We start from the raw sequence: 25894 nt of genomic DNA, 5'->3' as shown, positions 1-25894 counted from the left end.
ATTTATATTAAACATGCAAGTCTACATAGGACATATCCAAGGTGAGATTTAAGATAACTTCTCCTCACCGTGAGTACTGTGTATCTAGAAAGGCATCAATAGGTGCCATCTCCTACTTTAAATCTCCTGAACAACAATAGTCATACATAGTTTAATAGGATTGGATAAGAATGAAGACAAAACAATGAAATTAGACTCCTTAAAACATGCAAAATCATTTTTTCAAGGGATTTGTTTCACATAATTCCTGAAATGAGACCTTAACCTAAATCATTGGGTCAATTTGTTTGTAATCAGATTAGAATAACCTGATTATTCAGGTTATGAATCAACATCTAAATAATCAAACTTCTGATCAGTGGGGTGACTCTAACCAAACTGTTCCACTCTAATAAAATTCTGATGAGCACACTATTCAGTCCAGATAACAAGTTGGACATAATTTGACCCTCACCCAAATTTTGACACAGTGCCACTAAGCAAGGCCCTTGAAAACTTCTGATTTGGAAGTAACATAAGCAGTAAAACAGACTTGGCTAACAGTCACACCCTCACCAAAGTGCAGAAATGAAACCTACTGAGACTTCAGACAAACCTCTTATTCAGCATGATAGACAAGGAGCACTGCTGAACAAGCTTTTCATCCAGCAGTAGAATATGCACAGATGATGATGATGATGATGATGATCAGAAAGGCAATTGGGGGGAGGGGTGGTAGGTTTGAACATCTCACATCAGCTGGAACTGAAGAATGAATAATTCTGAGGGCCTAGTTTCATTTTGTTATTTTTCTGGTCATTTTGATCTTCTTCACTCAAGACATTTAAATTAGACAGAAGAAAATATAGAAAATATAATAAAGAGAACAATTTGAAGAGGCAGGAAGATGGATAAGATAGTTTAATAGTCTTTTCTTCTATGCCTAATCCCTATGGGTTTATATCTTGTGGATTTCAAAGTACATTTGCATTGAATTTTGTTCATCAAACTTTTTGCTTAAGGCTCAAGTTATTTATAGTATATGTATACACACACACACACACACACTAATTAAATGCTCTTTCAGCTGTATTCACATGAAAACATTGACCTGCTGCTGCAGATGGTTACATCAACCTCAGGTAAAATATGCCATATGAATACCATACAGATTATATGTCTGAGTTTTGCACTTCCAGTTAAAGGCTGTCAAGCTAAATTCTAAGTGGATACCAATTACTTTACTTCTTCCCCCGTCCAACCCCACATAATAGGATATGTTTATTCAGATAAGGATAATTTGAGAATACTCCACAACCATATCTTTATACCAAACTATTACCATCAAAGCGGGGGAAGGGGGGAACCCTCAACAAACAGCATTTTGTTAAAAGGATAAGGAGAGAATGGGGCAAAAATCTACAACAGTTGCTATAATGACTGTAGGCAGAGCATGTCTTTAAGGAGCAAGAATCCTGTCAATTAATTTTCAGCCTACAGTCATATTGCCATGGAAGTTTCAAAGTTTCCTTTGAACATTACAGCTACTTGAGATGCTCTGTGTGCATGGCTATGAAGTGCCTACTCAAGGCCAGGCTTAAGGAAATGTGCATAATTTTCTCAAATTTAAAAGTAACTTTCATACTTGCTTAGACTTTGGAAAATGGCTCGAAGAACTATTTATTTGCATGTACTGTACTCATTATGTTGGCAATAATCTAATCTAGTTCAATGGCTCCCACAACCTTTTTCTTTGTTGGAAAATCCTTGGGATACATTGGACAATGGGCACCCCTCCCAAGTCCCCTTGCACCATGTTTTGGCACAGTTGTCACAGTCTCTCCTGTCTGTTCATTTGCTCTCTCTCTCTAATTCTTTTCTGTATTTTCTCTTCTTTTCCCTGTCAGCTTTTTGTGTTTCTTTTTCTTTCCATTAGTGACTCTCCATTCCTCCTCCAACTCAACAGAAAGCTACCTGTTGTTCGGGGTGTGAATCGGGTTATTAGTTGGTGCCACCCTAGCTAAAATGAGAGCTGTAAGAAGAGAGAACAGGAGCTTAGCATGATAGGCTACAGTCTAGACTTGCAGCCATATGCATGTAAACTGCTCCCACAGCCAGCTATGTGAGACACCACTGAGAAGCAGAGAGAAGTGAGTGGCTTTACTTACAGCAGAAGCTTGTTTGCAGTGGGAGCAGAAGGGATATGGGTCATAGATCTTCTCCTATCCCACTTCAAGTTGCTATTTTCCTCTATTCTGTACCCTCTGAACTACTCTGGTATACAAACACACGCACAATTTGGAGCCACTGAGCTAATATTTAAAATTGGGGCTTTTCAGTTTTCCAACCTCTTTCCTCTCCTACTTCCTAAGATCTCAGAGACATTTTTGTGTGAGACCGAAGCCAATTGTTCTGGCAAGAGTGTAATTTTGGGAACAAGTGAAATGATTCACAGTAGAATGTCAGAGTTACAAACAACTTGGGAATGAGGTTGTTCGTAACTCTGAAATGTTCGTAACTCTGAACAAAAGGTTATGGTTGTTCTTTCAAAAGTTTACAACTGAACATTGACTTAATATAACTGAAACTTTACTATGCAAAAGAAAAATGCTGCTTTTAACCATCTTAATTTAAATGAAACAAGCACAGAAACAGTTTCTTTACCTTGTCAAAAAATTTTTTTTAAACTTTAGCTTTATTTTTAGTAGTTTGTGTTTAACACAGTACTATACTGTATTTGTTTTTTTTTTCCTCTTGGTTGCTGCCTGATTGCGTACTTCCAGTTCCAAATGAGGGGTGTGGTTGACTGGTCAGTTCATAACTCTGAGACTCTATTTTACTTTGTAATATGTTCCTAATGCGAGGGGGGGAGAAGCATGTATGTACACATTGCCTTAAAATTAGAGAGGGACTCATGCCACAAAATTCTGATCCAGTTCCAGATTTCAAACACCCCAAAGGTTAAGGGATATCCAAATCCAAGCTTTTGGTTCAGCATATTGTAAAGACTGAAAACATTTCAAAAAGTAATATTCAAGTGCAAAGGATGAACACTCTCAAAGATCAGGGTGTTTGGATGTAAGGTGTTGATTCAGGACCATCTGTACTTAAGTAGTAGTAGAGAAAGCACATCAAAGTTTCAAAAGTATTGGAGTTGATACTCTTCTCACTGGGTCAAATTCATCCATCACCAATATAAACTCTGCTTAAATAGGCTTAGCACAGGAGAACTAGGGGGTTGAGTAGATGAAAAGATATCTATCCTTCATCCCATGGGCACGGCTCTTCCTCAGCTACTGTCCCACCTCTGAGAAGGAATTGCATACTCTCTACACAGACACTGCAGTCCCTGGATCTGTTTAATTGTGGACCCACGGTACAAACATAGCTCGTCTCCAAATTCCCCTTTGCACTGGCCTATTTGAAACTGGAAGGAAACCCAGCTGCACTGCATAAAACGGGGGGTTGCACAGTCATTCTGTGTGTTTGCTCTGCAGCCCTTCTCAGCAGCACAGCTGCAGGTTTGCAATGTTGGATGCTTTCTGTGGCCTCTGAAATTCTGGGTAAATTTCACCCACAGTGAACATAAATCTCCCATTAGCCTTAATGGCACCTACATATGCATAATATGTCCCTTAGTATTAACATTACATTTTGCTGACTGCACATTCTGTAACTGTTAACTTATCTGTATAACTTCCACTTTGCATATTTTCCTTCAGTCCATCTGACTACTTTCAAATGGATTAATTTCCCCATGCAGGATATTCTTTATCTGCATGCCAGCTATGGGCTTTCAGATTCCAAACATTTGGAACATACATTGTCAGAGACCAACACCATTTTCCCCTCCATTCTTTTTTTTTTTTTTTTTTTAAATGAACATCTTTTATATACATTCCCCATCTCTGAGGCGTATCTGAGTTTTGCATTTTCACAGGAGATACTTAAGCTGCTCTGCTAAGAACATCTTAGCACATAACTAACTAGTTGCTTTAGAGCACCTCCCATGGTTTCGGCCCATTAACCTGAGCACCGCAGCTTGATGAATTAATGCTTATATAGGCACAGTTGGCAGCTTCTAATTAAATAATTATGGCTAAGCAGCTGCACAGAAGTTGTAATGTCCCACTAGAAAGCCAGCTGTCAATTTTGCTAGTCCTCAAAGCTTAAAAAAATGACTTTTGGAGATTAGATACGAAGGTGCTTTTTCTACTCTAGACAGAATCTAATGTATTGCCTCTGTTCTTACATTAGTTCTACCCAGGACCAAATTATGAACATGCAGCTGTAAATTCCCTGCAATTAAACAATGGCAATTGTTACAGTAACTGGAAACAAACAAATCACCACAGTCTGATTTGGATCTAGATAGACGAGGATGAGTTTGCATCTTGGTCATCGGTTTGGCCCATTATACAAATAGGGACCATTTGAAAAATTCAGGTCTGGTACCAGGTTAGAATTTCAAACATCCATAAAACTGAAGTGTGTTCAAATAGGGTCAGACACAAATCCTGTTGATTTCAATAGGAGTTTTTCCAAGGACTTCAAAAGGTTTGGATCAGGCCTGTACCGATGGACTAAGGAAGCTGGGTCAAGTCCAATTCACACACTCATACTCTTTCTTTTGCTTTCACATGTTTCTAAGGTGCTTATTACCCCGGTATCTAAGCATCGTCACAAATAATCACAAAAAGAAAGCCAATACCTAGCACAGTCTATGAAGGATAAGGTTCTGAAGAATATGAATATAAGATATGAGTGATCTGTATGCTAATTAACATAACATTATTTGGGTCCCGCTTCCGTTTTTAAAATACTTGCTAAAATTCCAGAAAGCTTATATATTTTTCTGATTTTTTAATTTAAATATAATTTACTACAGTACATGTCTGGAATTACAGTAATTCTACTGTAACTTCATGTAAGATACTGATTTCAAATATTAGAAACCTAATAATATAAATCATCCAGCTCAGCTTGAGTTTGAGATGATCCAAGACCTCTGAAGTATTTTACCAAGAAGTCCTGATATGCATAGATTTATTTAAAATGAGTTTCATATCAAAATTACAGAGGCTTTTTTGAAAAGCTAACTTAAGCACCATTACATAAGCAGATTTGGGCTGCCTGTTGAGCTCAGTAACAGGAGTACGTGGTACTCAAGCTAGTGTTGCACTGTAGTTTATTACATGTCAATAAACTACTCAATTCTGGGACATCTTTCAACAGAAACCGTATTCAACTCTTCATGTTACTGGCGATATACTGACTACAGTAGTTATACAGCGTAGCAGGAGAGAAGTAGATGTTATACACCTTTCAATTCCTCTGCCCAACACATTACCTTTAAGAAAGAAGATAAAATTCACTTGTGCAAATGGACTAGGAAAACATTCTCTCCTTTACCCTTTTGAAGTAAAAGTACAATAGCTTAGCCCACTGCTAGAATATTTTAAGTCCCAGAGTTATGGAATGATTTTCTGATACAGGATTATGGAATCAAAATTACCCTGATGTTACCATTGGTAACAGTGTCCCTGGCTGAATATCAATTTAGAAAGTTAATGAGCCTGCGAGAGCTATCAGATCAAAATTAGTATAACAGTATGTGATCTGATGTGATTCCAGTTAGTGGGACATATCCTTCTAGTTAGGAAAGGTCTGCTTTTTATAACATGTTTCATAATAGCATGTAGCCACCTGCCTATCTATCCACTGAACCCTCATTTTAAAGAATATAAGTTAGTTCTGAAAAAGATCTCCGTTGAAAAGGAGCCAGTGCAACTACATTTTTTCCACTTCCCTGTATGTGAGTGTGTCAGCTTCGTTGACAGATGGCTTAACTGACTGTGCCTATTATCAAACATCTATTACCTTTGTAAATTGAATCTCATTTGAAGATTTTCTGTAATTAAATCTGCAGTGTGTTTGCAAGGCTTACATTACATCCAGGGAGTATTCAGGAAATGTGTAAGGTAGTCAAATGGCTGATTTACAAAGCCAAGGATAGCAGCACTTTTCGGTTGTGTGAAAGAGAGGTGCTTTTGACAGTCTGTGCTGCCACCTAGCCAAGACCATGCCACTGAGTTCAGCATTAGTTTAACATTTTAAAAGCTTAAACTAAAGCATATCCCCTTGGATTCTGTTTTATCAGAAGAAAACTTCAGTCAGCTGCACAGACAATGAAATCAAATCTGCTAGTGCTTTGAAAAGGAGAGGCAGACCAAAGCAGACAGGCTTTAACCAGATTATTATTTTTTCCCTGAAAATCTCTTGTACTTACGGTAGAAGACATATTCAGTGTAGCTGGACCAGACCTTATCATCTGTGTATTGATTGACAAAAGAAGCCGTCACTGAGGAATTGCAGGCCACCATGTGGAATCCACATTCTGACAACATGTCAAAAGCCCTCTCCAGGTGCTTGAACTTGAGATAAAACCTGGAGGTGTACCTTTCTGGAGCCCTATCTGGGTCTCTACTCTCATTCAAACTTTCTCCAAAGACCTCTTTGACTAGAGCAATCCTTCCACAAACCAAAATCCGTGGAACTCTCCTGAACTTGGCATCAGCTTGGCTTTCTCTGCCCATGGTGCACGACCCCCTGTACCCAATGGTAATGAAACCCCATTTTCGGTCTGAAGGTAAGAGCGATGATGGGGGGCATATTCTTGTGTCACTGCCTTGTGAGACCTCCTCATAGTCACTGTGGCAATAGTCATCCGGGCTTTGCTTGACATCATCAGGAGTTAGGAGTTTGACCAAGTCTGGGAGCTGGAAATATTCAGCTTCCCTTTTAAGCCTTCCCTTTTCTGGGAAGTGATCAGGCAGAACCACTTGCTTGTCCCTGAGATAGTCCAGAATGTAGCGGAAGAGGAAACCATCTCTATCAATGAAGAACCTTCCCTTGGAGTCCTTAGCTAGATCATTGGCTGTGTCTCTCTTGGGGGTGAACATTTTCCATAGCAAGGAGTGGGGGATGCCCACCAAGGTGGAATGGCGAGTGAAGTATACTTGGCCACCCACATTTAGCTCCACCACCTCTGGGAAGGAGTGTAGACCAGCCCCTTGTTCTCTAGGAGGAAGGTAAGTCCTGCAGTTTCCACTCAGAGCCATTGTATTTTAAAACAAAAAATCAGCCACGAGGAATCGCAGGACTATCAATCACATCAAAGAGCAAAATAAGGCTCCTACACCAGACCCCCAAAAGGGCTCATAATATTTAGGAAAGGGGTAAACAAAAAGTTAGTTTATTAAAAAAATCAGAATTGTCCATAAGTGACCATGTCACAGAAGCTGGGCAAGCGGCTTAAAACCTAAACAATGGATGGAGAGCAATAACTTCATGAAATGCAATCAGATCTTCCAATAAAGTCCCAAAAATCAAGGTCAAGCCAAGCCTACGATTATTCACAGGTCTGTTGAAGGGGGAAAACAAAATAAGACAATTATTTCCCTAAACATCATAAAAGTTAAACAGAGGGAATGAAATCAGTTTACAAAGCCCCCTCTAGTACTGATTTCAGGGGAGAAAATCAAGATCTTTTGCTAAATTAATTTTTTGGCAAGTTTTTTTTCCTCCCCCAAGCAATAATTACCGTGTTTGGGGGAGAGGGAGGTAATACATATGATAACATCTTAACAAGAAAATACATACTTCAACTTTAAGCAAGTATCTAATTTAGAGCCTATGCAAACGAGAGAATGAGAGCATCAAGTCTTACCTTGGTTACAGTTAATGCATAGTTCGTGTGAAGGAAAGAAAATTTTCAAATCAATCAGAACACACACATAGGCACACAGAGTCCAATTAATATCGAATCCAACCCCAGAAAGGGACAGAAAAGGTAAAAAAAAGTGCTCTTAGGAATAGCCATCCATGCAGCTCTCAAGAGTTAAACCGAGTCACAGGAAAGTTCAATGTGATGGGTAACAATGAGAAACCAATATATATATAACAGTATCTGAGATGGAAAAAAACCAAAATAAATCCCAATCAGGATCCTTAAGAGAGAGTTTCAGAAAGGATCTTGGCTTAGATGACTTGCAGAAACCCCAGAATCTGAGAAAAGAACTGACACATTTCAGTGGGTTCCCAAAGTAGTATTCTGCCTAGCAGGAAGGGCAAAGAATCCCCCATGTTCCCAGCAAGGGTAAAAGAAGACAAGCCTGCAGCAGTTTGAAAGGATGCCCAGGGTAGCTGCTTGATTTGCTCTTGCTGCCCGAGCTGCTGCTCTGGCTGCTGAGCTGGGTGGTTCCACAGTTCCCAGTGCAGTTCAGATGCTGTTGTTTCAGCAGTGCAGGGAAGAAACCATCCAGGGAAATGACTATTACATCATCTTAAAGGAATATGGCTTTGAGAAAACAGAAGAACCTAGAGGGGGACTTTCTGATTCATTTCCCTTTTTTTTTAAATTTTTTAACAAGTTACAGAAGCAGCAGCACTGCCCAATGCTGCCATAGACAGTTATTCCGAAAGCAGCTACAGGCTCCTCCAGGGATGGTTGAACTATGACTTTCTATTTAATCCTCTGATGGACGGAGAGATTCCAAGTGCTGCTTCTTTTTCTCTGCTTTTAAGTTCAAGTTCTTTCATTTTCTAAGCACAGGGGGCTTTTTCATTCATTTTTTAATATTAGATATATTTCTCCTAAAGCACAAAAATGCCTCTATCTCTGTAGTATACAGCATGGAACCAAATGGGATTTTACTCAAGGACCTACAGATACATAGAGCAAAATGATCGAACGTGTAAGACTTAAAATGAGCGTATCTATATTTATCACAGTAGTTTAATTCTTCTCTCAAATCCCTGACAGAATTTACAGGAACCATGTGGAATAAACAGAATGTACAAGAGAGAAGCAGGTTTTTTTTTTCAATAATCAGAATAGGAGCAGAATTTTGCCATTGAACTGTAATTTCATAGTTAAACTAATTTGTAGGGGAATTCTAAAACAGGAGTTAAAAATAGGGACTTTTTTGACATAGGGACTTTGTCAAAGGGCTTGTCCAGACTAGAAAAATGAGCAGTGTTTGGATACCTTTTAGTTAATATGTATTAATTAGCTTTATTTTACTGGTACATCAGGTTTAATAGGCCATTAGAGTTTTGAGCAAACCTTCAGCCAATACAAAAAATATAACAAATGCCATTCAGCATGGGGCCTTCATCTGCTCTCACCTGTGATAGTGTAAATTGGCATTACCTGCACTGAAATCAGTGGAGTCCACATCAGTGTTGGATTGTCAGCAAGGCAAGGAAGAATCAGGGACATTGTTTTCCAATAGTTCAACCATGACAATATCTCAGTTTCTCTTTGGCCCTGTATAGACCCTAGAATTGACCGTGACCATCTAACACATTTTTAAACACTTCTGTCTTTGTATACAATATGTGCTCAATGGTATATAATATAATGTTAATTAACACATATTAGCTGAAACATTTTCAAAAACATTACTCACTTTCCCAATCTAGATAACCCCTTTGACAAAGTAAATAAATTTCTCATGACTCATAAATATGCCTGAAACAATCACCTTGCTAAATGACAAGTAAACCTACAACTTAATAAATATTTTACTTCCTTTATTATGAGGCAAATTCTGATCTCACTCCTGTGTAACTCCATTGGCTTCCACTGAAGTTATGATTTACAACAGTGTAGCTCAGATCAGCATCAGCCTCAGTATATTTAAACATGGCCAAAATCATGTTCCAACTAATATATCTATTGCACATTCTGTAGTACTTAAACACTGATTTCAGCTAGGCATGCACAACTTTTGATTCACATTTTAAACCTTTTTAATCTTTAAAATTGTTTAAAAGACAAGTATTTCCATGTATAATGCCTGGTTTAGTCACCATCCTGCTAATAATGTCCAGATCACTTTACATAGTCAGTACATTAATAAACTTCTCATTGCTTATTTATATTTAATTCAGCTTCTTCAACCAATGCATTAACCTGTTGTAGCTTAAATAACTTTTTTCATAGTGCAAGACTACAGTATATTTAGCATGCTTACAGTGCCACCTTATGGCTTTGAGATATAAATACAGTTACATTATTTGAGAACATGGTGGCTGTAATTCTACATCTTTAGCTAGCTTTCAACTTTCATTCATGAAGCATTGTTGTGTGAACTATTTTTGCATTTTGTTTTTTATCTATTCAAATTAAGTCAGAAATTCAAAGAAAATACCAATTATACATTGTTGGGAAAACAACTTCTCATGGAATGCTGTACTTCTGATTACATAGGTCCTCAATAAGAAAACACATATTTAAATCCATTCTTATTCAGCAAAGAATTAAGCATATGCTTAAAGTTAAGTCAACAGGACTTAAACATTAGCTTAAATGCTCTGTTAAATCAAATCCATAATTAGTACATGCTTTACCTGTTTGCAACACACATCAACCTGAAATTACATATGCACTGAAAGGCTGATCCTATGTCTACTGCACATCATTCTTTATCCAAAAACAAATGCTATTCATACATCTCTGCAAGTGTGATAAAAAAATAAAAGTCTTATTTTCAAAAACCCTTTCAAATACTGAAGGCACAGTTTTAAGCACAACTTAACTTTCATCACCACGTTTTTGCATGGTTTAGTTGTCTATACCTGCCTTGGCCATTCAAATGTAAATTTGTGTACTCAGTCTGAGATTTTGTGCTTGTAAAAATGGGGTAATCAAAAATTGTTCATTCAAAGTTGTGTCTGCAGTTTCAGAGCCCAGACTCAGATTTCTTTCAAAATGTACCCATAATTTTATTTAAATAAAATACCAAGACAGTGTTTTGAAAGATGCACTTTACTGTAATGTATCAAAATTAAAGGGAGAAATTGTTTATTTGAATACCTTTTGATTTAAAAAGTGAAAGATGAAATCTAAATCTGATGTTCAAAAGAAGAGTTCAGTATATTTATTCCAATTTGGATTTTTTTTTAAATGGTTTCAGTTGGAAGCAACAGTTGGGTTCCAAGGTCAAGTATCTCAATTAAATTTCTGGATTTGACTTCTAATTCCCAGTTCAACAGGACACTGTGGATGGAGGTTGTGTAGTTGAGCATCAGAAGGAGGTGGGATAGGGACTCTCGTGTCACTTAATTGCAGTCCCTTTAGACCAATTTAATAGTTGCCATTTCCAAGATCACAAAGGCCTTGTCTAGACTAGTATTTAAATATGTGATGTTAGAACATGTTAGTTATCATGTTTGAATTAACACATTAGAAAAGCCTAATACAGACAAGGTAGTGTAGAGTTTAACACATACAGTACTTAACTGGGTGGGTTGATGCATACGTTTCTACTAGGATTTAACTCAGTTAGTTTAGCACCTGTTAAAAAGCAGTGCACCTTGTCTACACTCTCTGGACTTCTCAAATGTGTTAGATGGAACCTGTTAACTTATATGTTCCAACAACACATCTTTTATCCTACTTTAGACGAGGCCAATGACAGGCTCGATTGGAATTTTAGGATTAGTTCATCACTGGTCAGTAAAAGCTGAGCCTGCTCTACCAGGGCTGAATTAGATCCTAGTGACAGCACAACATGCTACCATGAGTAAGATCTGAATTCCAATTCCCAGCCTCTGGGATAGCAGGTCTTGGCAATACTACAGAGGCATGAGGCTCACTCTGCCTCACTTTGCTTTGTACTGAGTGCACCTACAGTGTGAAATGTGGAAGCTGTTTAACAGCACACAGCAACACTAATCAGTAGTTTAATACAGTATCCAACTGGAACTGAAGAATTCATTTTAAGAGGAAGACTATAATAGTCTGAGTTGGAATTTGGCTGGAACATTTGAGTTGGGAACTTTGATGACTACAAGTGAGCAGGATCTCATTTTTACATGATACCCAAAAGACAACACACTCCAACAGCATAGTGCTCTCTAACATCACTACTGACTCAGAAATGACTGAGAGGGAAAAGTGCCATATCCTTCAGCACTTGCTGTTCTTTGGCAGTTTCATACTTAACGTCCTGATCCAACCCAACACTACTTAGATTAGGAGAATGGAGCCAATCACAGCAGATGGTGCTGTTCCTGGGGAGCATGATTTACACTAAGCCTTTATGTACATTTTTAAGGCCCCTTTACACTGCAGGGGCAGTGTAAAGAATCCTTAGTGCAAATGAGAACAAGACACCAACTCCTGTAGACAAACTCTAGCACAGGGGTTTTCAAACTTTTTTTTCTGGGATCCCTTTGAAAATATTTCAGGCTGTGATGACCTCCCCATGGCATGCCATCCTTGCCGGCATGCAAGGAGGGCTGACAGCTCGCAACCCTCCCCCACCCATAATAACTTCGCGACCCCCTGAGGAGTCACGACACCCAGTTTGAGAAGCCCTGCTCTAGCAATTCCAATCAAGCCTCCAATCTAACCCTGTGACATTGTCTTTTCACAGAGAGGCAAAAGAGTACTTGAAGATGCGAGCTCCAAGCTACTCCAGTAATGTACCTTTAATAAAATAAGGTGTCCTAGAAATGTTTATAAAATGCATAGTACTCAGTGCTCACTTCCTAGCACTCAGCAATCTTCAGATCTCTCAGTGAGCTTTGGAAATTGACAAAGAATTCCAAGTGCTGAATATGACAAGGAAAGGTACAGCAATCAGTTGAAATAACAGGTTGCCCATTGATACAGCAGAACGAGTTACACATGGTAAAAGTCTCACCTGCTGAAACTCAGCAATCCTTGTGAACTAGAAGTCCTAATAATCTTTCACTTTGAAGAAACTACATAAAGAAACACAAAATGGCCGACTTGTCCCAGAAAAGGGCTTGCCAGCCAAAAAGCTTGAATGCCATAAAGTACAATTCATTAAAATATACAGAGTAAGGCATTATGAAATTCTGCTCCAGATCTTTTATTCATAAGTTGAGTGCATAATGCATGTCCATCAGAAAAGAGAGAAAAAGAATGACTTTCACAGCTGCTCAGCATGTAGACAAGGTGTAAGAGAGAGAGAGCCTGCAACTGAAATAATAGGATGTGGGAAAACATTGTTTCTTCACCATGTAAAATACAGGATGTCTGCACAGCTTCTGCAGAGAAAACTGCATGCTACCTTTATCAACTACCATCCAAAGGACAAACACCTCACACAAGGCCCAGGTTTTCAGAAACTGACAGCAAGCAGAGGCATGTTCATTCAATTTCAGTGACTGTCATTGCACATCAGACAATATTTCAACCAGGAACTGATGTATCCTTTGTTGGCAAACCTATTGGGATTTTATTGGTTCTGTTCAAAAGCACAGGTTGACCTACAAATGGTCCTGTGCGTATGTGACACAACGGTACACCACTGCATAGCCCCATGGGTAGAGTAAACAGAGGTCTCATCCACATTCACACTCACACAAACACCCAGAGATGAACTGAAACTGTAAAGAAATTGTTTATCATCCAATTACCCTTTGGCAGATTTATTTAATTTGTCCCAAAATATTTCCTTATCAGACTCCTTATCGAACTAACCCTCTCCTGATTTCAAAGCCCTCTTAAGATGTGACCTATTTATCCACAGTAGAGCTAAGAGTGTTGTCATGTGTTTAATAGTATTATGGTCACTGAAAGAATGCCTGAATCTTGGAGAGAAAGTATACTAGTACCGATATACAAAGGAAAAGGAGATATACTAGAATGTAAGAACTACCATGGAATCAAGCTTTTAGCCCACACATTTAAGATATGGGAGAGAGTGATAGACAAAAGGCTACGAAATGAAGTGGAAATTGATCAGTGTCAGTTTGGATTTATGCCAGGCTGAAGCACAACGGATGCTATCTTTGCACTAAGAATGACAATGGAGAAGCACCGAGAAGGACAAAGGCATTTGAGAATGATGTTTATAGATATCGAAAAGGCCTATGACCAGGTGCCAAAAGAGGAAGTGTGGAGATGTGCAAAAAAGCGAGGGGTTCCTGAGAAGTACATCAGATTGATCCAAGATATGTACTCTGAAACCAAGACTTCGGTAAGATGCTCAGCAGGAAGAGGGAAGAACTTTGAGGTAAAAGTGGGACTGCACCAAGGATCTGCCTTGAGTCCATTCCTATTTCTGATATAATGGATGTGGTTACCGAGGGTGTGAGAAAGGATCCCCCGTGGACTATGCTTTTTGCTGATGCTGTGCTGTGTGGAGGTTCAGAAGAAAACATGGAGGAAAACCTAGAACCCTGGAGAAAAGTACTAGAGGACAGAGAAATGAAGATCAGCAGAACAAAGACCCAGTTGCTGATCTGAAAATTTAGTGGAACTCATAAGGAATGGGAGGCACCAGTGAAAATTGAAGGAGGAGAAATCAAACAGGTAGAAAGCTTCAAGTACCTTGGATCTGTGGTACAAGACAAAGGTGTTATGGGTGCAGAAATAAAGCAGAGTACAATCAGCATGGAACAACTGGAAAAAATGTAGAGGTGTGCTTTGTGATAGGAAAATACCAGTTAAACTGAAAGGGAAGATATACAAAACTGTTGTCCGACCAGCACTAACATATGGTGCAGAAACGTGGGCAACAACGTTAAAAGAGGAGGCTAGGCTGAATGTGAATGAAATGAGGATGCTGCGATGGATTTGTGGTGTAACAAAGAAGGATAAGATAAGGAACGACTACATTCAAGGGACTCTGAAAGTGATAGAGGTAGCAACAAAGTTGAAGGAGAAGAGATTGAGATGGTATGGACGTGTAATGCGAAGAGGCGAGGACCATGTGACGAGAAGAGTGTTGGAAATGGAGCCCCCTGGACCACGGAAGAGAGGAAGGCCAAATGCCTGTTGGAAGGATGTGCTGAAGAGAGATGTGGAAAGTGTTGGGCTTAAGATAGAAGATACACAAGATTGTATAGGATGGAGAAGGACCATAATGAACCTTTTTGGCGACCCTGCTTAGTGCGGGAAAAGCTGTAAGAAGAAGAGCTAAGAGTGTTGTTCTGCCTCTGGTCCTCATTCTTTAATTTACACTGGTGCAACTTCAATTAAATCAATGTGACTTCAGTGAATTCATGGTGTTTCAACTGAGTGAGAATTTGTTCCTCAGTGTATGGTAGATATTTCTATGGTACATAATCTCATGTAAATACACTTGGGCCTCTGTTTCCCAACATAGGAATAATTCACATATAGAATGAAAACTCCATGAGTTCTAATTCTTCCAGGGAGAAGGGCAAGTTTTTTTCCACACTGCAGAAGTAACAGAGGGGAAGGCCATGTCTTTCAGGGGATCATCTGGAGGTTACAGGCTTGCTCCTTGCCTCTGCTCAATTACCTAGCTCCTGGCATTCTGTGTCTCATGGCAGCATATGAGCCTTGTTATGTTTGTCTTGTTCATACAAGCCCCCATTCAATGAACAAGAGGATTTAGAGGAAGGATGGGCCAGTGTTTAGGGGCTAGCCTGAGACCCCCAGGTAAAACGCTCACGTTCACCACTGAGCTCCTCTATGACCTTAGGCAAATCACTTGGTCTCTCTAATCCAGATCCTAAAAGGTATTTAGGCATCTAATTCCCATTGATTAGGCGCAAAATTCCTTTTAGGATCTGGGCCTCAGTCTCCCATCAGTAAAATGGGGACAACAGTACTGCCCTACCTCTCAGAGGTATTGAGGGTAAATGCATTAAAGATCGTGAGATGCTCAGATATTACAGTGATGTATCCCACATGTATATAAGAGAAGAAAATAGCAGATTCTCTTTTAGCAACCTTCTTTCAAAAAACTGACCGCTATTGCCCATACAAACAAATCTGTAGAAAAGGGGGAAACAAACTACTGCAGATTCTGAAGAGCAGGGAGACCTTTTGGGAAAAGGAAGGAGCATGTTGTGATCTGGCACATCCCCATTCTGCAGCTGACTCTCCCCCAGCAAGAATTCAAGGACACATGACTTCCTCCACTGACAGGAGCACAAGAGTTTCTCTTTCATTCTCTGAGGTATGAATTTCAATAGCTGCAGTATGTTTTTAAAACGCAGAGGTTTTTTAAAATCAAGACAGGCTTTTGAAAATCAAATGCTTTATTCTGAAATAAGGTCATAAAATCCCCCAAAAGACCATGTAAATGGCAGCAACATGAAAGCTAAGGCCTGTATTAGCTTTATATGATGGCAAATAAAGACTACTTTAAAGGGATGACACTTTTCATGCACCTTTGAGAAAATGACAGTATTAAAAGAAGAAAGTCAGAGAGAAATGACAATTCATCAGTTAAAAAATTAAGAGTATTGTCAAATCTGCCATTGAGACTTACTGATAAATTGAACATCTCAGATTTGCTTTTAAGTAAAACAGATATAAAGAAGGCATTATTGAAGAAGCATCTGCACTGTATCATCCAAATTACACAGGGTAAAATCAATATTAAATCCAAATTAGTCAACACAGAAAAAGAACTTTAACAATAGAGCCTATTCCTATTGAACTCTGAAATACGCACATGCAGCCAGGAAAAAAGAAACAGAGACTATTTATAACAACCTTCTTGAATTGTGTGTGTACAGAAAGTGATACAGAGCTGAGGTTTGCAGCACTCAACTATCTGTCCTTTTACTTCAGACACCAAAGTGAGGGGGGCTTGTTTTGTTTGGAAATATGTCTTTGTGACAGAGCATGAAATGTACTTGGTAATAGTAAAGAGATGATATTCCAGTTAAAATTCATTTTCTAAATCTCATTCATGGAGCAAGAGTGCATCAGAAACAGGGACTACCCCACTGCAACTCCATAGCCCGCTGGGAGGAGCCCTCCTCATCCAAAGAGCCACAGAATTCCTATCCTACAACCCAGCCACTTCAGTTGGCCGAATTCTAGGATTTGGTCCAGAGCAGGTGGTATGTAGGTAAATATGAATCTCCACACCAGGTGACTTCCAGGGTGAAAAAAAATCAAAATAAAAAGGAGAGTTTACCAGTTTTGGTGGTTATCACCATGGCTCTTGAAGTTGTGCAGTGCAGCAGCATTGCATGATCATCTTACTGTGAGGAAGTATCAATAAAGGACAAGAGAAGAAAAGTATCTGAAGGACTTCATGTTCCCATGCAGACTTACGTACATACAAAGGTAATGTGTGTGTGTGCATGCACACACACCTATGGAGAAAGGGTCATATCCCTGACCACACCCTTTCACATAAAAGCATCAATTAGGCATGACCAGAATAGACAGTCTGTAGTGACAGAAAAAAAAACTAGATACAGGGATTCAGGAAAGGTCCTTCCTCAGAAATTTGTGAAATAGCCACAAAAATGTCCTGAATTTTAGACTTTAAGACATTTCAAAATGAAAATGCTATGCATAATTGCTAAGTATTATGTATCATACTGGTTCTGCCTACTGGTGTCTTTTTTCCATAGGGGAAAGGATGCTGGTGGTGGCAGGTTTCATTCTTCTGCTCCCCCTTGTGGTGGATAGCTATTCCTGTGGAGGGGCATAGGGACTGTAGATCATTCTTTTTTGCTACTGCTCCACCTACTGGCAGGCCCAGAAACTTCTTAACCTGGCAGCTCTTCCTGCTGCTCACACTTCAGTAAATCCTCATTTCACTGGTCCAGAAGGAAGAGGGTCACTGGAGATCAGCTCCCCCATGTCATACAGATGAGGAGAAGGGATACATCTCCTATTGTTCCCTCCTACATTCAATTCTATTCAGGTTCATATACGGCTCTCATCACTGTGGTACTTTTTAACCACCGATACCGATCTATAATCCTACTTCTGGCAATGAACAATATGTGGTGCTTCAAAAGATGGTAAAACTTCTCTAATGCACCTAGCCAACTGTTCATTGCTGCACATGAGAGTGAATTTTTCACTAACCATTGCAGTGACCAGTGTATGGCCTGAAGTAGTGTCATTCTGCCTTGTGCAAACAGAGGGAGCTAAGACAATGAAAGTGCTATCCTGACCTGTGAGCAGAGTCTAATAATCTAAATGAATCCAAATAGATTTATGACCACAGAGAATTTAACCACCAAATCACATTTAAGCAGTATGCAGATTGAGATTTGAGATTGGGGGCTCTTAGCTTACTGTCTAGTGAACTGTAACAAAATAATACAGTACAACAAAAATGTCACTAAATCATCAGATGTACCCTGCTTGCTCCAAAGGTCTTCCTTTCCATGAGAACTGGGTACCTTCTGAGCTGCCAAAGGAGTAATTCCTCTGAACTATAAAATTGCAAAAAGAAACCTGTGCTGTGGTTGCTGATCTCTGCCCTACCTTTGGCTGTATTTCCAGCACTGTTATTCCATTCAGTTTCCACAGACACAATGCACACTTTCAATGGGGCTGCTTTTAGGAGAGCCAGCATTTAGATTTCATTGCAAGGCGTGTTTTATAAGGAAGGTTTGATAAAAGACTTCAATGGAACTAAAATGTGAGTACAGTTATCTCACCAAGAGACCATTACATAGCAGAGAGCTTCATAATAAAATAACTGTAAACGTATTCCAAAAATGGAAACCCAAAGGCAGAGAAAAATTGCACTTATTTCAAAAATAAAGGCTCATATTTTCTAAAGCACATGTGCCCAGCTTGCAAATGTTTAATCCCAATGTGCACATACAAATCAGATTCACATGCAGTGGGGATTGTAAGTGTCAGTAAGTGCTCAGTTAACACATTTTCTGATCCTTATTACCATGCACCTATTCAGCAACAATAACAAACTTGCAATTATGATTCATATCACTATGAATTCTCAGCTAAACTACCTCAGCTGGGGGTTTCCTTGTCTCTGCTCCCATGGAAGCTCATCTTAGTCAGCAGTGAATCCTGTACTAAATAGCTCTACCCCAGAGCTCATAAAAACAAACCCTGATTAACACAGAGTCTGAGAATATGCCCTTTTCCCTGGCCTTACACTGAAAAGGGGGAGCAAATGATGACACTGGAAGAAGTAAATAAGCAACTGGATAAGGAATGCATGAAAAAGGAGATCTCTGAGGACAAATTAGCAGCAGGCCAGCAGCTATACAATTTGAGAGCACCTTGGAGACATACTGAACCATTCTTGTGTTGTGTTTAATATTTTAAATAATTACATACAAAAACTACTCGAAAAGAATGTTGTGGTTGCAAAGTTCAGCACTCCAAAGTTAAGAAATGCTAGCGATAAGGTTGCCTGTGCAAATTCATCTTCCCCCAAGCCTTCTTCTCCTTGTCACAGTCTATCATATCCTCTCCCTACCTCTTCATTGGCTCTTTGCCCCAGTCTCCCTACAGATCCACATTCCAGTTCCAGACACCCAACCCATTGAGCTACTTGTCCCAGTCCCCACCCCAGACTCTTTTTCTCTCTTCCTGGCTCCTTACTGTCACAGTTTTGGGGTAATGACACCTTCAGCAGCCCCACTGGTCTGTACAAGAAATGTCCTCTCAGGCCTCTAGCCATCACCTCTCTTTGGGTATGGGCCTTTATCCCTTTGCCTTTCAGCCCTCTTGCATTTTATACCCCAAAAGCCTTTGTCCCCAGGCCTCCTGAAACACGTAAAATCAGTCACTGCTCCTTTCCTCAGGGGACAAATATTCAAAGGCTGGACATCTGCTTACCCAGCCTTGGGATTTTGCATTAATCATCCCGCTGGTGATTCCAATTCAAATGAAATCCACCCAGCAAGTCAGGCACACACAGACATAATACGTATTGATACAATGGTCTATGAATATTCTACAGGCCCACAGCATCTGGCTCATCTCAGTATAATAGTATTTGAAGTTTTCATGCTTTCAAGGTCTGGCTCAACCATACAAACAGCCTTTAAAAAGTTAAAACCCCACAGATCCTGCATAAGTTTGCAATATCTGTCACACTCACCCCTTTGCAGGGGTAGTCAATTATATTTTGTCAAGGTCCAAATTTCTTGGTCAAGGTATAGTCAAGGTCCAGACTCCCAGAGAAACATTTTTCACACTGCAATAACAATAATGACAAGAATGTGCAGTCCATTCAAGTGTCTGGCAGTCCTGAATTGGTCCACAGTCCACCTATTGACTACCCCTGCCCTGACCATCTGCATTCCAGCATGGGAGAGGCTTTGGAAGCACAGGAGAGACAGTCTCTTTGCCCTCAGTTCCTGTGCACAGCAATGCAGCACCTCCTGGTGCACAGAAGAATCATTTGCAGGGACAGTCCTGCTCAGCCCCTACAGCTCTGGGCTGGAGCATGCTCAGCTGCTCTGTGGGGATGGCAGTGGAAGTTCTGACATTGACTTCAATGGGCACAGGATTAGTCACTTACTCATCTTCAGTAGAATCTTGCTCCATTAACAGCCCCATTCTCTTTCATGAGGAAGGGTAAGAGAATCCAACTTTAAGTGACTTGCCCAAGAGTACACAAGCCAGTGGCAGAGGAAGGAATAGAACAAAGAATGCAGACCCCCAACACTGAGCTTTAATCACTAGCTCACATTTTAAAAATAACTGTTAACAATCAGTTAAGGCTCTGTAGTAATAATTTTTCTCCTGGTTTTTTATACTTTTCAGTATTTTATATTATCATTCCCAGATCAAGATACTGTATCATAGCTTTATCCAGTAGATGAATTTTGAGGGAAGTAAATTTTGGCATATTTTAGGTACCAATTTTAACTTAACGTAATGGAGTTGCCCAGAATAACACATAAGGTTCTGTATGTGTTAGGATCTATAGATTTTATTTTTTTTCTACTGGCTCGACATTTATATCTAAGTTTAACAAGAATACAGTATTATATAATACTGCAAATTGACATATGCTTAAGTAGAAAAATAGTTATAATACCTTGTATTTTATAGTGAGTTTCATTCTCAAGGATCCCAAAGTACTTTACAAACAACAAAACCAATATACACAAGAATCAGTTATCCATTAAAGAATTGTTCTCATTTCTGTGCTGGGATACAACAACTAATAACTACTGAATAGCAACACCATAAGAAAGGAAATGAAGGGCAGAACTGTATCTAACTGAACATGAAGGGAGAATTTAAGAAGGCAGAATGAAAAGTAAACAGAATTTTGCCAGTACATGAGATCTAACAATGCAATTTTGCAAGAAGTGATGTGATACCTTTAATGACTAAGTGATTAGAATATAATTTTGTCTCCTCCAAAATATGTCACCTCTAACTGAATATGGACATTATGTAGGAGCCTTGGCTCAGTGCTATCACACAAGGAGCAATGTCTCCTTTCAAACCAGCACCAACTATCCACCCCTTTCTGCAACATGCAGGGTTTCCTGTGGTATCTCCCATCTAAGTACTAAGCAGAACTCACCCTGCTTAATTTAGGTAATCTAAGCAGATCATAGCCCAAGGAGGTACCACTGTGGGTAAAACCACTTCATGTTACTAAGCTATGAGCTTCAGGAAAAGTATGTCAAATGAACATTTTTTTATACAAAGTATATAAGCTCAAAGGCCAAATCATGCTCTCCTACTGAAAGAAAATTCCCATTAAAAGCCAGTGAGAGCTCAGTTTAAGCAAGAAGGATTTTATCCATATTTTCCCCATATTTACAATGCGTCTAACAATAATGCTCTGTTTGGTTTCTTTTTCCATTTAATGAATAACAGAACAAATACCCTGGGAAACAGAGCCCATTCACAACAGAATAAAGTTACTTTAAAAAAAAATCCACAGCGACCTCAGCTACTTTAACATTAAAGTGAAAACATTCCTCTCTTGTGCTGTCTGTGCTCATATTCCATAGATAAAACTAAAATGTGTGCACCCAGATGAAAGTTGCTTACTGCAATGAGCATAAAGAAGCAAACATGGTGAATTTGGCACATACTATAAACTTGATAGTCTGTGTTTTTTAGCTTTGGAAGTTAGATTAAAAATTAATACAATCTTCACTAAGGATTAAATTCACATCACCCACATAAAGCTTAAGCAAGCAGGCTTTATGAAAGTCAAACTGAGCGGGAGAAGGGTTAGGGAGGTAAAATCAACACTTACCGCAGAATCAGGCCATGAGGCTATAGCATGTTTCCATAGCCTCTGCCTCCTGATGCTAATACTCTAGACTATGAACTGGAAGAGCAATCCTAGCCTTTCTCCTCTACTTCTGTAGTGTAGCAGGTTCACTGGATTCATATAAAGCAGATCCCATGGTCCCTCACCCAGTTCTGCCCAAGACACATTCCACACTGACCTATGCAGAGCTGACACGGATAACCTTTTCTGCACAAAGGAAAGTCCTCTTCCTGCTTAAATTGGCACATTCACTCTCCACCATCTCAGCAAGGGGCTACATGGGTGTGTCAGGTTTGTGCTCACCATCTGTTGCAGGGTAATACTGCTGGGTGGAATTATGACCAATATCAAGCTTTACATTTTAATTCCAGCCCTAATAAAATAGGTCAGTAAAATAAAATAAAAAAATTAACAATAATATAGCACTTACCCACTTTCTCAAAGGGGAATTGTAATTATTATTTTTCCATTCTATAGATGGGGAATCTGAGGCCCAGAGAAGTTGATGATGCAAATCAATAGGATTTCTAAAGGACATAAGCCCAGATCCTCAAAGGTATTTAAGTGCCTTACTCCCTTTGATGTGTGCTATTGTGACTACTAATTCTTTATCATTTTAATTCTCCCTGAAGCCTGGTCTTGCATTACTTGTGTATCCAAAACTTCCAATGAACTCGGGTGAGATTTAGATTATTATTATTTATTTGTACTGCAATATCTCCTAGAGGCCTCAACCCCATTGTGCTAGGACTATACAAAACACAATGCAGAAATAAAGCAGGTTTGGGTTCATGATGAGCAACAATTTTGCAACATATCAGAATATATAAAAATGCCCGATTTCCACTGATGCATGGGGAATGCATAAGATTTAAAACTCATTAATAAGAGTTATCTACAATAGACTCATGCATCAGCAGAAAAACAGACAGCTTTGACTTCTTCATGCTATCAAAAGATGACAATGAACCATCAGGAAGTCAGAGGGAAAAAACAGACCCAGCTCTTAGATATCTGAAATGTAAAATAATTAACATTGAAGATATGTTATATATTTGTGTACATGAGATTCTGGAAACGTGATGTAAAAATAATCTCCAAATGCTCTATTAACCACTTTGTATTGTGTTTTCCTATTTCTTTACTAGGTACTGAGACTTGGGACTTTACCACATCTCTCTGCATGATTGCAAGAAACAAAAGTGTCCTGTAATTCAAACTGAAAGTTTAAAAATGACATAAACAAAAACCAGAAAGATTATCAGTTTGCAGTATCTGCAGTTCAAGATTAAGTGATCCAATATTCTTAATGAGACTCTGAATTATGGGAAAGATACTGTCTACAACACACATAAAGCAGACATCTGCAAATCCAAAACTCATTCTCTAATGGAAGATTTAAATATGCAGTAAAAACAAGCGAGACATATTGATCAAAGAACACTCTGCAACATCCATCACACAGAATAAAACAGGAGGAAATAACAATTCTGTATGAACATAAACCTTTTGGTGATTTAATGGATTCACAAAAAATTGTTCCAGGCAATGTCCCAAATAAAGTCTTAAATCTGGGTACAAGTATACTCTTTGCACATTTTGATTAATATACACTGCCTTTTCTGACAAACCCTTACTTGCATGAATAAGGGTTTCAATGTTTTTAATAATGTTACTCACATGAAGAAAGGTTTGCAAGATTGAGCCCTCTGGTATCCACAGCAACATCAAAAGAAAATTGTATACTTCACTCATGAAGAATGGGGAATCTTCTTTCAAAACACTGACATAAATATCACTGTAAGTCTCTAAAATCATTGTTCAAAAAATCTTTAATACATATATTGCCTCTCCATCCCTGAGTTATTGCCCTTAGATGTTGTAAATCAGCTATTTCAGAAACTGAAGAAAAATGGAACTAAATACTACTCAGTAAAAAAATGTGTTGACTGAAGTTTAAAGAAATTTTTAGTCACTAACTATACACACAGAAAAGAAAATCACAGTGCATCATTAGCTAAGACAGGCTTGAAATGTATTACACTATACTATTCACAATACTGCACTTAACAGTATCTCAGGCTTCTTATTATAGACCAAAAAAACTGATCATACCCGCTTTCAGTTCAATGGGAGTTTCACAGTCAACTTGAATAGCAGCAGAGTATAGGGGTCAAGAATATTGAAAGCATTATAATTCTGCATTAAAAATCTCAGTAGGATTACATTTCCAAGCAATTCCTTAGTGCAGGAGGAGATCTGGGTATAAAATGTACAGGGGAATTTTTTAGTTTCAGTTTTCCTGTTGAGTTTTTTTGTTTGGTTGTTTTTACCAGGTTAGTTTTTGCATCTTTAGTTACAATAGGAAAATAAAAATGTTTGTTTTATTAGAACAATTTTTCTTTAATATCTAAACTTCTGATTCAATAACCTAAAAAAGTAATGAAATTTAAAACCAGGCCATTTCAAGCCATTACATTTCAAGAAAAACTCTCCATTTAATTCAGTGGGATTCTGCTTATCACTTGATGGCAAAATATTTCCCATGATTTATTTTTAATATGAAATTGCCAATTATTGAAAAACATCACACTTATAGGCAAAAAGGATCTTTTAACCTGACAGGGTAAATTTTGTTGTTGTTATCTGAGTTCTGTATAAATAACAGCTGGTGAATTTTTCTGTTTAAATAAGGTCGCACATGAGGTCAGTCTCAGAAGATAATCAAAACAAGCAACCTTATTTATGATGCATAAGTAAGTACATGGGCCAAAGGTATAATAAGCACAGGCTTAAAAATAGACAGAGTTCTAATTCTAGTTCTGATTCTAATTTGCTCTAGAGCCAGTGGCTAGCCCCTTTCACCTATCTTCCTGAGTTTCCCAATCTGTAAAATGGAGATTTAAAAATGTCATATACCTAACAGGTTTCCTATGAAGATTAACTAGTTAGTGTTCTAACATTACAATACATATTGTTATTAAGTGAAGGGGTGCATTTGTTAAACCAATGTGTCTCTGTTAATTTTTGTCTCATATTAAAAACAGCTGCTGCTTACCGTCTATCTAATGGCTGTTTCATAGCCTATTTGGAAGGTGTTAATGGCATAATAATGGAAAGAATTAACATAAAAAACACCACACAGTTATTAAGTGGCATTCTTATTGGCAGTTTCAGCAAAGATGCTGAAGAATGAACAGGCAAGGAAACTAAACTAATCTCTATTCCCTGGATGTAGTTCCACTAGGTCAGAGCTGAGGCACATTACTGTAGTTATCATGTGGGGGAAGCTTGCTCTGCCACAACTCATGATATACCTTTGGATAAACATGGGATTTCTGAGTCTAGTTCTGATCTTACCCTAGTGTAAACCAACAATGTCAATGTGATTACCGCAGTGTGAAAACAGTCTTGTGATCAGAATCAGGCTCTCTGTTTCCTGTGACGTCATTTTATCAGCACTAGATTCATTTTAAAAAGTAAAAACATCCACCAATATTGGCGCTGCTGTTCTGGGTCCCAAGCTTCCAATGTTTACCCATTAATGTGTTTATAATATGTGACAAGACATCAGACGAAATGCTCATAACCCCATTTGTATAACCAACAAATTTTCATTATGTTTGTGAAAATCTCTTGTTGAAAAAAAAATCTCCAGGGTTCCTATTATGTAGTCTGGCTTGGATCACCTGTAGCTGCAACTAGCCCTGATAATACCATATCATGTAAGACTAGTACCAGCTGACACTCTTAAAGGCAAATACTGAATCCTATTCAATTCTAATGATAAATAGCTGAAATTTGTCTGTAAGATAACACTATGGGAATCAGTGTCAAAAAGAACACTGAGGAATTCTAATAAAAAAGCCTTAGCAACCTAGAAAACTTTATATACACACACACTAGTGATA

The 25894-nt window shown here is 38.6% G+C and overlaps 1 protein-coding gene across 1 annotated transcript in view; it reads right to left on the bottom strand.

Moving 5' to 3' along the window:
- The window catches only part of KCTD16 (potassium channel tetramerization domain containing 16), a 138298-nt gene extending 131198 nt beyond the window's left edge, over positions 1–7100 (bottom strand). Inside the window, exon 1 of the mRNA XM_067566572.1 lies at positions 6269–7100. Within this exon, the coding sequence (XP_067422673.1) occupies positions 6269–7100 (832 nt within the window). The remainder of the gene's footprint in view (positions 1–6268) is intronic.
- Positions 7101–25894: the final 18794 nt, after the last annotated feature.

This window comes from Emydura macquarii, unplaced genomic scaffold (assembly GCF_026122565.2).
Source record: "Emydura macquarii macquarii isolate MOO-44397 ecotype Brisbane River unplaced genomic scaffold, CSIRO-AGI_Emac_v2 contig_2768, whole genome shotgun sequence".
NCBI classification, from domain to species: domain Eukaryota; kingdom Metazoa; phylum Chordata; order Testudines; family Chelidae; genus Emydura; species Emydura macquarii.
This window is presented reverse-complemented; position numbering and strand designations above follow the sequence as displayed.